Source organism: Callithrix jacchus, chromosome 15 (assembly GCF_049354715.1).
Source record: "Callithrix jacchus isolate 240 chromosome 15, calJac240_pri, whole genome shotgun sequence".
Lineage (NCBI taxonomy): Eukaryota > Metazoa > Chordata > Mammalia > Primates > Cebidae > Callithrix > Callithrix jacchus.
In genome coordinates this window covers 34496785-34511532 of record NC_133516.1, presented here as the reverse complement: position 1 = coordinate 34511532, position 14748 = coordinate 34496785, and the positions used below count along the sequence as shown (strand labels likewise).

General features: G+C 59.5%; 2 protein-coding genes across 6 annotated transcripts; one reads left to right on the top strand and one right to left on the bottom strand.

Moving 5' to 3' along the window:
- The first annotated feature begins 760 nt into the window (after nucleotides 1-760).
- Nucleotides 761-10737, top strand: PCBP4 (poly(rC) binding protein 4). 5 transcript variants are annotated; one of them, XM_002758401.7, is made up of 14 exons: nucleotides 761-938; nucleotides 6106-6253; nucleotides 6908-7052; nucleotides 7178-7201; nucleotides 7310-7342; nucleotides 7565-7681; nucleotides 7875-8006; nucleotides 8171-8299; nucleotides 8532-8606; nucleotides 8772-8816; nucleotides 8894-8957; nucleotides 9084-9136; nucleotides 9224-9393; nucleotides 9842-10737. In XM_002758401.7, the coding sequence occupies exons 3-14, from the start codon at nucleotides 6972-6974 to the stop codon at nucleotides 10128-10130; spliced, it is 1212 nt and encodes a 403-aa protein (XP_002758447.1). In that variant the 5' UTR covers nucleotides 761-938; nucleotides 6106-6253; nucleotides 6908-6971; the 3' UTR covers nucleotides 10131-10737. The 5 variants fall into 5 exon arrangements, with proteins under 5 accessions (XP_002758447.1, XP_078207184.1, XP_002758449.1 ...); XM_078351058.1 differs by having other exon boundaries at nucleotides 6908-7069; XM_002758403.7 differs by lacking the exon at nucleotides 6106-6253.
- GPR62 (G protein-coupled receptor 62) lies at nucleotides 10687-12797 on the bottom strand. Its single transcript, XM_035275708.3, has 2 exons — nucleotides 12644-12797; nucleotides 10687-12548 (listed from the first exon to the last, which is right to left on the bottom strand). Exon 2 carries the CDS (start codon nucleotides 12521-12523, stop codon nucleotides 11432-11434), a length of 1092 nt encoding a protein of 363 aa, XP_035131599.2. The 5' UTR covers nucleotides 12524-12548; nucleotides 12644-12797; the 3' UTR covers nucleotides 10687-11431.
- Nucleotides 12798-14748: the final 1951 nt, after the last annotated feature.

Sequence of the window (14748 nt, the reverse complement as noted above, 5' to 3'; positions counted from 1 at the left end):
GTTGCTCCCCCGAGGGCGAGCGGGAGGAGGTCCGGGGGACTTGAGAACAGTTCAGCTCCTCCTCCACTACTATCCTTTCCCCAGTAAAAGACTCAAGAGAGCCCGTCCCTTGCGACCCTAACCCCAAAAGGAATTCCGGGGTTAGATTCAGGGTTATCACAGGGCCGGGTGCACAGGGCCACACGACTCTCTGGCCCCTCCTCCAGCCTGTCCTGCGCGGACCAGGGCCGGGCCCTGGTGTGGGTGGCCGAGGGGAGTGGGTCTCGGTGGGCGCGAGCCCGAGCGGAGGATGGCGCGCAGGGAGCAGAGCCGGGAGCTGGGCGGGGCGCGGGATCGCAGCTGGAGCTCTGAGGGACCCCGGCCCGGAGCGAAGCGGAGGGGGGGCTGGCGGCGGGGCCAAGGAGGGGATGGCGGGGTGCAGGGGGCTCGGCAGAGGCGTCGGGCTGGCGGCCCGGGTTGGAAGGACTGGCCTGGCGGGAGCTGAGGGGCTCAGGGCCGGGAGCTGCGCTGGCGGCGCGGGGAAGGAGCTGAAAACCGCGCTTCAGTCCGGACGCCCCTGGTCGCAACCCGCCGGGCTCCGGGAGCGGCAGGGGAAGGGTCGCCCGAGCCCTCCCGGAAGCGGCCGCAGCTCGGGGCTCACCGCGGCGCGCGGGGCGGGGCGGGCGGCTGCGGCACTGGGGCGGCTGGGGCGGGCCCGCAGCGCTGTAATCGGATCCGGGGAGGGGGCGGGGAGGGGCCGGGCCGGGCGGGCCGGGGGGTTGGGGGGGGCGCGGAGCCGGGCTCCGGGCCGGCCGGGCTCCGCGCCTGTCAAACCCCTCATTGTTCGCAGCTGATGTCACTCGCAGTTGTGAGCGGCCGCCTCTCCCGGGGACAATGTGGGACTGAGCGGCCCAGCCGCCGTGCCGCCGCCGCCGCCGCTGCAGGACAGCCCCAGCGAGGTAGGGCGCGGGCCGGGCGGGGCACGGCGGGCCGCGAAGTTTGGGGGTTCGTCCGGGGGCCGGGAGCCCATGCCCGGATCCCTCGGTTGGGGTCCCGGGTTCGGAAGACTGCGAGACTGTGAGGAATACGTTCCCTGTCCCACACGGCTGAGGCCTGCACAGGTTGGGGGCGCTGGTCTGCCAGAGGAGCCCCCGGCACCAGGGAGGGGCTTCCTGGACCTTAGATCCCAGATATGGGGCCCCCATCCCACTCGCTCTTTCTATCCTTTGGGCCTGCTTCTCTCTCTGCCGCCTGCTCTGGGTTCTAGTTCTGCTCCATCTCTGCCCTCATCTGCCACTCCCCTGTAGCTCCTGGCTGAACACACACCCCTTCCCATCCTCTGCAGTCCTTGAGTGAGCCAGAGACAGACCTCCAGGCCAGGGGTGTATGGAGATGACAGCTGGGGGCTCAGAGTGGTCCCTCTTGCCCCATAGCTCTTCAGCCCTTCAGCACTGACCTAGCTTCTTGGCTGGGGTCCTGGGGGGTGGGGGTGGGAGTCTCTGCTACTCACTTCAGCCTGGCTCTCATTCCTGCCTGGCCAGGAGAGGGAGGTGCCCGCCTCCTTGCTCCCCTATCCCTGGCCCGCCATCTTGAGACCTGTGGCACCCAGTGCCCCACCCGGCCCCAGCACCCAGGGGGGTGGTCTCCAAGGTGATGCACCCAGGACCAGTTGCATTCCTTTCTCCCCACCAAGCCCAGGATGATCATGTTTATGCTGAACCCACAGGACATGTGTTCCCAGGGGCTCTCCTTCTGCCACAAAGGCTCTTAGATCCCATGAACTCCCTAGGAGCTGAGCTCCTGCCCTCCCTGTTCCCTGGGTTACCCTCATTGGCTCAGGACCAGTACCTGGGACCCTATGCTTTCCCCATCTGAAAAATCTCCTGGCCTTTCCAGGTCCTGGAACCCCCTCAACCTCTAGGGCACCCCCATCCCAGCCCCCACTCCCTAGCCTTCATCAGCATGCAGACTCAGGCTGCCCAAACACAAGGGGATTGTTCTTCTTGCATGCTCAGGGTGGGGGGCTGGGAGCAGGCAGCCCACACACCCTGGCAGGCCCAGGCCACGAGGAGGCTGGTTTGCCCCACCCTGTGTCCCCAGACAGGCTGTCCACCCTCCCTACTCCCATCACTGCTACCCCTGCAGCCTCCATCACCATTGCCCAGTGGCGCTGACCTCTTGAGGAGTGCTCTGAGCTGCACAGGTAGACTCCCTGGGTTTCCCAGCTCTGCCGGTTGCCTCCCATGTAGCCTTACAAACCTTTCCGTTCTTCTCTGGGCCTCGGGCTCCTCTTGTGATCAGTGAGGCCTTTCCAGCTGTGACAGGCTGAGTCCAACCTCACTCTATGAAATGTACCCCACCCCCCAGGTCTTCTTCCAATCCCTCTTTTCCATAAGGAGACCCATTCTGCTCCCACCCTCTGAAAACCTAAAGCACAGCCCAAATCCCCCACCCCAGCAGCCTACCTCAGGAGCCCCTAGTCCTGGTAAAACAGCAGGAGTAGGGCTGGGGATGCTGAGAAAGGAACCAGGCAGGTCCTACCTATGCCCCTGTGGCTGGTCCCTCATGTCTGGGTCTTCTCACTCTACTCTCATTACTCCTCTGGGAACCTCAGCCCATCTTTGGTTCCAAATGTCCCTAGGCCCCTTGAGCCTCAACTCTTCTCCCTGCACACTGAGCCTGATCCTGTCTCAAATTTCCTCTTTCTGGAGCTCTGTGTATCGTGTAAAGACAGGCTCAGAAATGCCCAACAGTGACTTCTTTGAGTTGCAGCAACATCTTTGAGGGGCACAGGGACCTAAGTGATCACATTGACTTGGAAGCCTGGGGAAGGATTTGAGAAGGATTTTGAGAGTGAGGAGGATGGGCATTTTGAGCTGAGGTCAGCCTGGACAAAGGCCTGAAAGGCTGGAGGTGCTAAGTGTGTTCTGCAGCCTGGGATGTGTGGAGGATGGGGTGGAGATGAGACAAGAGAGGCAGGGGCTGGATTATGTGGTCCTTGATGGCCTGTCCATGGAGCTCAGGCTTTATTCTTTGGGCACTGGGGAGCCATGGGTAGCTGTTGAGCAGCAGAGTAAGCATACAGTTTTCAGAACGGAGAATGGAAGCTAGAGACCTTTCTCAATGTGGATGAGACAGTGAGGGGATGGGTAGCATGAGACTATGGCCTTTCTCCTGGAGCCCAGCCAGGGCCAGGCTTGACTTGGTTTACCTTGGTTCTGAAGGCTCCTGGGGGGCTGCCTAATGATGCTGTAAAGGAAGCTGTAGCATTTCTGGCACCTGCTAACTTGTCAGAGCTGCCTTTCCCTTCCTGGCACTTTGTCTGTGTGGCAGATCTGAATGAAAAAGCCAGAGGCTGGAGCTTGTGGACCCCAGGATGCTCACCTAGGCTCCTTACTCCTCTTCTCCTCTCCCAGCTGGAGATGGTTGGCCATCCTGGGAAACTGGGAGGCCTAGAGGCTGGGCACATGTGTCCTAGGATGCTGTGGCAGTTCTTGTGAAGGCCTGGCTAGTCAGGAGAGTGAGCATCCCCAGAGAAGAGGATGGGCAGGAGAGTTAGGAGCCCTCATGCAGACCTGCTCAGGCCGAGGGTCCACCCCCACCACACCCTGCCTCCCAGGATGCTCTGAGCCATTCCCCAGCATCACTGGGTGTGGCAACTGTGGTTGGGAATAGGAGAAGGAGGCTGCTAGGTGGGGAGCTGGGGGTGCTGAGGGGATGGGGGGATATGAGATGGAGAGTGAAGCCCAGGTGGGTCCACAGGCCCCAGCTGGTCCAGACATTCTGGCCAGCAGAGCGGAGGGAATCCCCCAGGGGGCGGGCCAGTCTACTTGAATCGCCTGGCCCCAGGAGCCCTCCCCTCCTCTGGATTGTTCTTGCTCCAGAACAAAGGCAGGGTGGACACTTGATCCCTGCATGTGGGGGGAGCTGGCTAAGCCCCCGGCCCTTTGGGCAGCTGTCATGGGAGAGAGACAGCTGAGGGGGAGGGGCAGGAAGGGGGCCGTCACCATCGCTTACACAGCTGTCACCCCCCCCGCCCCCTCCAGCCTGAGTGGCAGAAAGCCAGGGACAGAAGGAGTGGGCGCTGAGACTGGGGAGGGGGCCTGGGAATCAGGAGGGAATGCCCGATGTCAGAGGTCCAGTGTGAGCTTGGTGTGTTCTGCCAGGGAGCCCTGCTGACAGAGGGGGCTGGGCACCCTCGGAGGTGAGCTGGAGGTCAGTATGGCATGTTGTGTGGCTGCCACGTGGGTGGCCCGGCAGAGACCCAGGGCCCACCAGGCTGCAGCAGCAAATAACTCCCTAGAGCCCCAGTGAGGGCAGGGGGAGCCAGTAATGCCTTATGAGGCTGCTTGTTCCTTGGGCCCTAGGAGAATAATTTGGAAGACATGGGTCAGGACCCCTTGATCTTTCCTTAAGATGGCAAAAACCTTGAGAGTCTTTCAAAACAGGAAGGGTGCAGAGAGACCAGCAACTCTCTCCTTACCCCCAGCTCCTAAACACAATACAGGTGGGTAAACCAAGGCTTAGGTCAGATGAGGCACTGGCCAAAGTTACCCACTGGACTTGGGGCGGTGGGTCTCTGCTGGGGACCCAGGCGTCTCCTCATGGCAGAAGCTCCAGTTCTGGCCATGTTCCAGACCTCCTGCCCCATTTTTTCCTGGAGCCACAGAGGTGATGTAAAGACAGTATCGGGGGCAATGTCAGGTCTCCCACTGGTTACCATCCCAAGGGGGCCCTTGAGCCCCAGAAAATTTTGGAACTTATGACTGAGGCTCTGGACAAGTTGTCAGTCCTTTCCAAATAGTATCCCTGTCTACTAGCAAGGCAAAGTTCTCAGAAACAACTGAAGTCCAGTCCCCACTTCCGAAGGAGCCTGCCCTCCAGGAAGAGGACTAACAGATCCAGACAGGAGCAGCCTGAAAGGGGAGGCAGATGGGGCTTTGGATAGCCCCACACTAGCAATGGTAGTCTCACTATGTCCCATCTCTCTGTGACCTTGAGCAGGTTACTGATCCTCTCCAGGCATCAGGTTCTCCTGTGCAGTGAATTCATCTGCTCAGCTAACCAGTATGTTAGCTGAGTTCCAGCTGAGCTCAGTCTGTTCTGAGCACCTTCTCTGGCCTGGCTCTGAACTGAGCCCTGGGGACATAAGGAGAGGCAGCAGCCTTGGCTCCTGCTCCAAGGGGCTCCTGGGCTCCTGGGCTTGGCTGTCCAGAGAGGCAGAAATAAGCACGTCATCACAAGTGCTTTGATGGGGGAAGTGCAGAGCTGGGGGAATGTCTAGCAAGGGCAGCCAGCGTGAGGCTGGCCAGGATGCTCGGAGAGCACAGTCCCTGCATCCACTGCTCATCTCTACCCTCTGGAGTGCCTATGGCAGAGCTCAAATGGAAGGAGGAGCAGCTGCACCAAGGGAAGCAGGTGTCACCTCTGTTATGGTGGCATGCCTGGGCTTCTGAGAAGGAGCCAGGCTGGGAGTCCCCTTCCCCTTCAGGGCTCCCACTCTAGCTAGCAAGGGGAGTTCAGAAGAGGGTGTTGGACAGAGCTCCATGCCCTTTCCTGTCATGTCAGGATGGGGCAGGGGGCTGAGGAGGAAGGCACCCAGAGACCTCTGGAGCATTCCAAGCCTAGCACACTCATCCTTCGCCCGCACACCCTCTTGGGTAGGTGGAATTTGCAGTGTGAGGGCTTGGTCTTGGCCCAGACTTAGCACCAGTTGGTCCCACTCCCTGTTTTCCCCATAGGGTTCTGGTCCCCTAGTGAGTTCCCCATCAAGGCTGAGCTTTGGCAGGAGACAGCCGCCTAAGGAGAGGGATTTCCAAGCAGGATTAAGGTTCAGGATTAAGTTGGGCCTGAAAAGGGGTCGGGTGGGGAGGGCTGGCGGCGGAGCTAATCCCAGCAGCTAATCTCAGGCTCCACCTTCCTCCATCAATTAATGGCCTTGACATTCCTGCAGCCCTCCAAATCCTTTTCTTACCCATCACGCAGTCCCAGGGAGAGGTGTTCCCTCCATTTTATGAGTGAGGAAATTGAGACTCAGAGCCCAAGTGACTTGCTTCTGGTACAGTAGAAAGTGTTCCAGGCTGGGAATGTGGCCAGCCTGGACACTTCTTCCCTCCTGTTCCCAAGGCCATTTTCGGCACATAGGAGAGAGATTGGAAAACAGTGTGCAGAACTGCCAGTCCCCTGACACCCTGTGCGCCACCCACTGCAACCCAGTGCTGAATGGACCCTGCCCAGAGGTGTCTGTAGTGAGCCTCTGCTCTAGTGACTTCTGGTAGGTGGGAGTGGCCTCTGGAGGTGTGGCTCAATTCCCTTCTCAGTCCTCCCTCAAGCCTTTACCAGGCAGGGCAAGACCTGACCATAGCTGAGGCCTCCCTCCCTCTAAGACTTCCCATGGCTGCTCCAGCTTCCTCCACAACTGCTCCTCTGTGCTCCAGCTAGTAGAGGATGTGGCCTCTGGATGCAAGTGCCTCTTGTATGGAGTAAACTTTCAGCCTGAACTCCACCTTCAAGCCCCCATCCACAGAGGTCCCCTCTTCCAAGAGGACAGGGAGGAGGCTCTCCTCTCTGGACTCCCATAGATTTCTAGTTAATTATTTCTTTTAGCGTCTCAGGGTAAGGGAAAGACTAGGTACCTACCCTGTATGTGCTTATTGTTTTAATTTTCATCACTCTTTGGAGATGGGAATTCGTATCCCCTTCTACAGATGGGGAAGCTGAGGCTCAGAAGGGTTGAATGGGCTCCCCAGGCTTACAAAGCTTGTGAGACACACATAAGCATGCTGGTCAGAGGGCTGTGTGGCACTCAAGGTCCATGTAGTCTCTTTCCTCTGGGAGTTTGGCTAGCCCAGCTCTGGGGTTCCCATGTAAGGGCAGGGGCAGGGTGAACTGGGCTTCTCTCGAATCTCTCTTTGGCTGCCCCTGCCAGAGCCGGCCAGGCCGCAGCGTGGACACACTTGAAGGTCCCTGTGGCCCCAGCCCCGCCTGACAGGATGAGCGGCTCAGATGGGGGGCTGGAGGAGGAGCCAGAACTCAGCATCACCCTCACGCTGCGGATGCTGATGCACGGGAAGGTGAGCTGGACATGGAGGTGAGGCAAGGCCGGGGTGGGCTGGGCTAGGTTTCATTGGGTGTCCCAGTGGGGAGGAGCTGGGCCTGGGCACTGGCACCCATCTGACAGCTCTTGTCTTGTCTGCAGGAAGTGGGCAGCATCATCGGGAAGGTAGGTGACCAGCTCTGCTCTGTACATCCCCCTCCAACTGAGGCCTCAGCCCAGGGAAGGAGGCTGGGACCTCTAAGGTTAAGAGCAATCCTGTTTTGTCTTCCACAGAAGGGCGAGACTGTAAAGCGAATCCGGGAGCAGGTGAGGATGGAGTTTGGGGTAGGCCCAAAGGCACCTGATGTGGAGGGGAGATCCCTGCCCCACCTTTTCCCTGAACCACTCCGTCTGGGCTGCCCACTGAGTGCTCCAGAGGGTGGTGGTTTTGAGCTGTGCCTGGGGCCTGGTGAGTGGGGCAGGCAGATGAGTTCCGGCGAGGGAGCAGGGAAGATTCCCCGCTGCCCAGCGCTTGTTCTGTATCTGCAGAGCAGTGCCCGGATCACCATCTCCGAGGGCTCCTGCCCTGAACGCATTACCACCATCACCGGGTCTACAGCTGCTGTCTTCCATGCAGTCTCCATGATTGCTTTCAAACTGGATGAGGTCCGTGGCTGGCCAGGGCAGGAGGTTCCCCGGGAGGAACGCAACTCTGACCCGATAGTGGCTGTGGGTGGGAGGGGAGGTCAAGCCCTGGGCAGTGTTCCCTTGAAGTGAGACTGGGGAAAGGGTACCCTCCTGACCCCAGGGCGGATGTAGCAGGAATGAGCGTGGCTAACCTACCATCTCCCTGTCCTAGGACCTTTGTGCTGCTCCTGCAAATGGTGGAAATGTCTCCAGGCCTCCGGTGACCCTCCGCCTTGTCATTCCTGCCAGCCAGTGTGGCTCACTGATTGGGAAGGCTGGCACTAAGATCAAGGAAATCCGAGAGGTAAGGGGAGAGGGATACCACCCATAGGGAGTCCCAGGCAAGGGAGTAGTTGTAAGAGGGGTGCTCGGCTGATGGTGTGCTCTCCCTTAGAGAGCTCTGAGCCTGGGCAGCCCTTTTCTGGGTTATAGGAGCAGCCAAAAGTGGCCCCTGTTTTCTGTTTGCAGACTACAGGTGCCCAGGTACAGGTGGCAGGGGACCTGCTCCCCAACTCCACAGAGCGAGCTGTTACAGTGTCTGGGGTTCCTGATGCCATCATCCTGTGTGTGCGGCAGATCTGCGCTGTTATCCTGGAGGTGCTGCCCTGGGTCAGGGAGAGAGGGGCAGGAGATGGGTCCTGGGTCTGCCTTGTGGGGCCCCCTGTGCCACAGGTGGGGCAGAGCAGGGCTGCAGGGATAGACGATGAACTCCAGGGATCATGTGCATTTCCCTGGGGGTCATGGCGGGGGCCTGAGGCCACTGGGTAGCTGGGGAGGTTATCAGAGCCTGAGAGGGTCCTGACAGAGCCTCCCCATTTATGCCTTCCAGTCCCCACCCAAAGGAGCCACTATCCCCTATCATCCAAGCCTCTCCCTAGGTACTGTCCTTCTCTCCGCCAACCAGGTGAGGGGAACAGCAGGAGCAGTGGGACATATTACTAGAGAAGGGGGATTGAGATGGAGGAGGGGATGGAAGAAGGAATTGGGGGTCCAGGGAGAGGGGGAGCGACTCTGGCTGAACTGACCTAATGCCACAGTAATCCCTGTTTTACTCCCTTTGTCTCCACAGGGTTTCTCTGTCCAGGGTCAGTATGGGGCTGTGACCCCAGCTGAGGTGAGTGACCCACAGCCCAAGGCACCCCTTCCCGAACCAAGCCTCCTCTGACCTCTGACCCCTCTTCTTTGGCACAGGTCACCAAGCTCCAGCAGCTCTCAAGCCATGCGGTCCCCTTTGCCACACCCAGCGTGGTGCCAGGTGAGCAGCCCCTGCACAAGGAGGCAGGGGAGGGTCCTAAGAGGGCAGCACCTCCCTTCCAGGAAGAGTGGAAATGGTGGGGCGGGAAAGACCCGGAACCACACTCAGTCCCTCTTCCCCACTCAGGACTGGATCCCGGCACACAGACCAGCTCACAGGAGTTCTTGGTTCCCAATGATGTAAGCAGGGGATGGGATGGCTGGAGGGTGGGTAGGGAGCCTGGGGGTCTGGGTCTCACCCAGGGTTGAATTCTGCCCTCCCTCTAGCTGATTGGCTGTGTGATCGGGCGCCAGGGCAGCAAGATCAGCGAGATCCGGCAGATGTCAGGGGCACATATCAAGATCGGGAACCAAGCAGAGGGCGCTGGGGAGCGGCATGTGACCATCACTGGGTCACCGGTCTCCATCGCCCTGGCGCAGTACCTCATCACTGCCTGGTGAGCATGGGGTGGGCAACATCAGGGGAGCAGGTCATGGTTCTCATGTGCCCAAGAAAGGCAGGAGTGGGGAGCGGACAGCTGGCCTCCTCTCTCTGTCTGGGCCGGACCTCTGCCTCTCCTAACCCTACCCCAATTCCCCACAGTCTTTGCCTAACTCACCCTCTGTTGCCCCATCTCCTGCCTCGATATCCACACCTCATGTCCTCATTCTTCATTGCTGTCTCTGGCCGCCCCATTTCTCCCTGCACCCCATGCTGTATCTGCTTGTTCTTTCTTCCTCTTCCACCCTTCCCATCTTCCCTTCAAACACATCCACCCATGTCATTGTTCTCTCTTCACTGCCTCTCTCTTGCCTGTCATTTAATCTCATGCCCATCTCTGCCCTCATTGCCCCTCTCTCACTCCCACTTTCCCCTTCGTCTCCCCTCTATATCCCTCTCTCCAGTCTAGAGACGGCCAAGTCTACCTCTGGGGGGACACCCAGCTCGGCCCCTGCAGACCTGCCTGCCCCCTTCTCGCCGCCCCTGACGGCCCTGCCCACAGCTCCCCCCGGCCTGCTGGGCACACCCTATGCCATCTCCCTCTCCAACTTCATCGGCCTCAAGCCCGTGCCCTTCTTGGCTCTACCACCTGCTTCCCCAGGGCCGCCGCCGGGCTTGGCGGCCTACACTGCCAAGATGGCAGCGGCTAATGGGAGTAAGAAGGCTGAGCGGCAGAAATTCTCCCCCTACTGAGGCCAGCTGAGGTACAGGCAGGGGCAGGCAGGACCGCCAGTAGGGGGCTGCCTCCGCACCCTACTCGCCCAAGGAGACTCCACTCTGGGGTCCCAAGTGCCGCTAACGCCAGACGCATGGATGCACCCCCTACCCTGCCTCCGTCTATGAGAGTTCCTTCTCTCACAGTCGGGGCAGTTTCTGGCCCAGGGTTCTGAGCTGTGGCAGCCCCAGGCCAGGGGGCCCTACCCTCTCAGCTCTGTGCTTGGATACAGGGATCAGCCAGAGGACTCCCTAGTGCCCCACCATGGTTGGTGTCACTCATGCACTTCCCATCTCTTAGGGCTTCCTGGCCTACTGCACCCTTGTGGGAGTCAGGGAGGAGGGCCTGGGGGGTAGCTGGGGCCAGGCTTCTCTCCCCACCACCTGCAGGTTTCTTGCTGCTTCCACTGATACCCTTTTGACTGGAATGAACTGGCTGGGCTTGTCAGGGGGCACCCCAAAGAGGGGGCACTGCCAGGTAGCTGGGGGAGTGGCATGGGGCAGGGGCCCAGTTCTCAGCAGCAGACACTCTGTACAGTTTTTTCAATCCCTGTTTTTTGAATAAATATTCTCAGCAACCACGAAAGTTGTGAAATACTGGTGTTGTGGGCGGGAAAACCTCTAGAAAATGGGTGCAGCTTAGGTCCTGGAGGACCCCCATGTGTGAATCCACCAACCTCAATTAGGCCTCAGTGCCTTCCACATGCCAGTTCTGGGGCTTCAGGACCCTTAGAGGGTCAAGTTATCCCGCCTCCTGCTTCTAACACCAAACTGGTCCAGTTGTCTTCTGGGCATTTTAGAAGCAGATGGAGGAGTTTCAGTAGCTTTGTCCAGACTCTCCTTGCTGCAGATGTCAGGGAAGTCCTGAGGGTCTCTCCAGCGGTTCTTCCTACTGCGGCTATAACCCAGGTCCTGCCCTGCTTGGCGGATCACTTTGGTTGTGAGCCCTTAGGGCCCTCTTCTCTGTGACACCTGCCTACCTTGGTCTGGGGACTACCTGTGAGTTTCACAAACCACCTATGCTGGAGGGGCCCTTAGAGATGCTGCAGGGTGTAGATGGGAAAGCCAAGGCCTAAGGAAGGGTGGGCCTGTGCACAATGCTATGCAGTGCTGGGCCCAGACCCCAGCATTCCTGGCTCTCAGAAGTCCGTGGGCCTCACCAGGCTGCAGACACCCTTTCTCCTGTTCCAGTGCCAGATGTCCAGCAGGGCACCTGTGCAAGGGTTGGATGAGCCCCCACGGAAACCACCCTCCTTTCTCCTGCTCAGGAGAGAGAGTTCTTAGGTGGCCCCTGGCATGCTGGGGCACCGAACTCCAGCCAAGTTGGGTGTCTGTTCTGGCGCCTCAGAAGGGCCTACAGTAGGGCCCTCTGGGGGTCTCTGGAGGCATCGCAGGAGTGCCCGCGGGTGCCAGGCTTGCGGAGTGCAGGCCCGCGGAGGTCCAGGCAGTGCACGGCGAGTGAGGCGGCCCACTGCCAAGCGCACGGGGCGCTGCAGCAGGCCATATAGGAAAGGGTGAGCCGCAAAGGCCGAGTAGGCGACCCAGGTGACAGCCGCCTCGGCTTCCGCGGCCCGCGCTGCGGGGGCCAGGCACGCGCAGCCATAAGGCAGCCAGCAGGCTGCAAATTGGCCCACGGCCAGCGCTGGGGCCAGGGCCGCCTTGCCCCCGGGCAGGCGAGGCCGGAGGGGCGGCAAGATGGAAAGGCGGCTATCCAGAGAGTCTGAGCGGAGCCGGGACCCGCGCGCCGGCCGTGGAGGCCTCAGGGCAGCGCGACGCGCCACCACGAAGATGCCGCCGTAGGCGCGGAGCAGCAATAGGGCAGGCAGCGCGAAGGCCAGCAGCGCCCAGAGTGGCCGGAAGGGCCCGAGGCCCCCTGCCAGGACCGAGCAGCGAGCAGGAGCTGGGGGCGGCGCGGGCGGCGGCCCGAGCAAGGAGAGCGCGCCCAGCAGCCCGGCTGCGGCCCACACCGCGGTGAGCACGAGCACAGGCGGCGGCCGCGAGCCTGGCCGCAGCGGGTGCACGATGAGGCGGTAGCGCGCCAGGCCAAGTGCGGCCACACCGAGCGTGCAGGCCGGCAGCAGCGCTGCGGAGAGGAAGCGTGCGGCGCGGCACGGCGCGGGGCCCAGGTGCACGCGGCCCAGCCCTGGCGGGGGTGCGGCCAGCAGGCCCAGCGGCATGATGGAGGCGGCCGCCAGCAGGTCCACGACGCACAGGTGCGCCAGGTAGAGCGCGTCGCGCAGTCCCGGCGTTCGCAGCACCACGACCAGCAGCGCACCGTTGCCCAGCAGTGCCCCCACCTCCACAACAGCTGCCAGGATCAACCCCATCGAGCCTGCGACTTCCGAGGTGTTCAGCCCTGTGGAGTTGGCCATTTGGGCTCTCAAGCTTCACCCTGCGCTGGAATGTAGATGGCAAAATGTAGAGCCTATAGTTGCAGGATTTCCACCACCTGTCCCTTCCTCCTCCTGTCCCTTGCTCCTCCGGCCCCTCACCTCATTGGCTGCCCAGGAGGTGGCTCCGACGCGCAGGCTGCCATCCTCTAGGGGGCTTGGCCAGCCCCATGCAGGGGTGCAAGGATGAGTCTGGCGTCTCTCTCCCCTGCCCCAGTCCAGCTCCAGCAACTCAGCCCCTGTCGGAGATGGTACTGGCTGTCACTCTGATGTTGCCACACAGGGCTGGCAAGGGAGGGGCAGGGCCTGGTGCCAGCCCCCTGGGTCCTAGCAGCTGCCAGCTGAAGGCTGGAGGCTCTGCTGTGGAAGTGCCTGGGGGTGTCTTTAGGGTGGTGGAGTGGAGGACAGAGCAGGCACCCACCTGGAGCCAAGACTTGAGAGGGTTAGAGTATATGGGCTTTGGAGTCAGTCAGAACCTGCTCTACTTTTCTCAGTGCTGGGGAGTGGCCCCCATCTCCTCTCCTCCCCCATCCTTATCAGTGGGGGTAATCACAGCATTTAGCTCTCATATTAAAGGGAAACTGCAGTAGCAGTAGCAGTGAGACAACAGCTGAAGCAGGAGGACCCTTAGGCATGGCCTGGCCCCCAAGAGGGCTAGTTCTCTCAGAAAGAAAGGAGGCTGGGAAAAGTGAGAGAAAAGCCTAGGACCTGGCACATAGTAGGTGCTCGGCTAATATATATATATATTTTTGAGATGGAACCTCACACTGTTGCCTGGACTGGAGTGCAAAGGCATGATCTCGGCTCACTGCAACCTTCACCTCCCAGGTTCAAGCGATTCTCCTGCCTCAGCTTCCTGAGTAGCTGGGATAACAGGCACCCACCACCATGCCTGGCTATTTTTTTGTATTTAGTAGAGATGAGGTTTCACTATGTTGGCCAGGCTGGTCTGAACTCCTGACCTCATGATCTGCCCACCTTGGCCTCCCAAAGTGCTAGGATTACAGGCATGAGCCACCGCACCCGGCCATGCTCAGCTAATATTAATTACGCACAGAATAGGTGCCCCATGATAGTGTGTGGGATAAGTGAGAGGAGGCTTTAGCGGACAGATGCTGTTTGGTTTTTTTGTTGCTGTTGTTTGCTTTGTTTTTGCTGCCAGCAAACAGGTCCCCCTCTGGTAAGAGTGCCCTGAATTTAATTTTCTTTTCTTTTCACTTTCTCTCTCTCTCTCTTTTCTTTTTCTTTCTTTTTTTGAGACAGGGCCTCAGTCTGTTGCCCAGGCTGGAGTGCAGTGGTGCAATCTTGGCTCCCTGTTATCTCTGCCTCCCAGACTCAAGTGATCCTCCCTCCTGAGCCTCCCAAGTAGCTGGAACTACAGGCATGAGCCACCATACCTGGCTAAACACCCTGAATTTTCTTGAGGAAACCACTCCTCCCTAATTCTCAGGACAGGCAGTTTGAGTGAACAAGATCCCCATCCTCCATTTTCCTGATCAGGCACAAAAGCCAGTCCTGACCAATCAGTGAATGGCAGGGTTCCCCGCCCCAATGTGGTTGGCTCATGGAAAGCCATGTAACTCCAGTGAAGTCACCCAATTTCATGGCAAAACCCCGCCTATACTCTGATAGCTTCCAAAGGTATCTGAAGCCTCTTCCTCTCTCCTTGGGTATCCAGCTGCCTTTTCAACATCTTCCCCAGGACTTTCACTAATGGTCATCTCAAACTTCCTATGTCCAAAACAGAACTATGACTCTTGACCCTTCCCTAACAATCTGCTCCTCCCAGAATCTTCTCCATCTCAGTAAACTCTATCTCAGGATGCCTACCTCTCCCTCCTGCCCTATGTCCAATCCACTGAGATCTCTGGAATCCAGCCATTTCTCACCATCACCATTAAGCTGTTCCCAGCCACTGCCACCTTTCAGCTGGACCATCTCAGCATCCTTCTAACTGATGTCATGGCCTCGGCTCCTGTACCTTGTGCTGGCTGCCTGCCTGTTTGCCCTCAGATTCATCCCTCTTTCCTCCAGTGCTATACTGCCTTCCTGGGAACTGTATTTCCCAGGCTCTTTTGTCGACTGACTTTGGGTATGCTCAGCCAATGGAAGTTACCAGCAGAAGACTGGTGGATGGGAGGAGGGAGAAGCCAGGATTTATTTCCCTCTGAAGCTCAGCCAGGGGCTCCTTCAGGTGGCCCCCTCTG

Bases quoted from the DNA above. Each gene is read 5' to 3' on its own strand.
- PCBP4 (XM_002758403.7), top strand. From the start codon at position 6,972: ATGAGCGGCTCAGATGGGGGGCTGGAGGAGGAGCCAGAACTCAGCATC. The intron at 8,817-8,893 runs GTGAGTGACCCA...TCTTTGGCACAG, and splicing joins GGGCTGTGACCCCAGCTGAG to GTCACCAAGCTCCAGCAGCT. The intron at 9,394-9,841 runs GTGAGCATGGGG...CCCTCTCTCCAG, and splicing joins CAGTACCTCATCACTGCCTG to TCTAGAGACGGCCAAGTCTA.
- GPR62 (XM_035275708.3), bottom strand. From the start codon at position 12,523: ATGGCCAACTCCACAGGGCTGAACACCTCGGAAGTCGCAGGCTCGATG.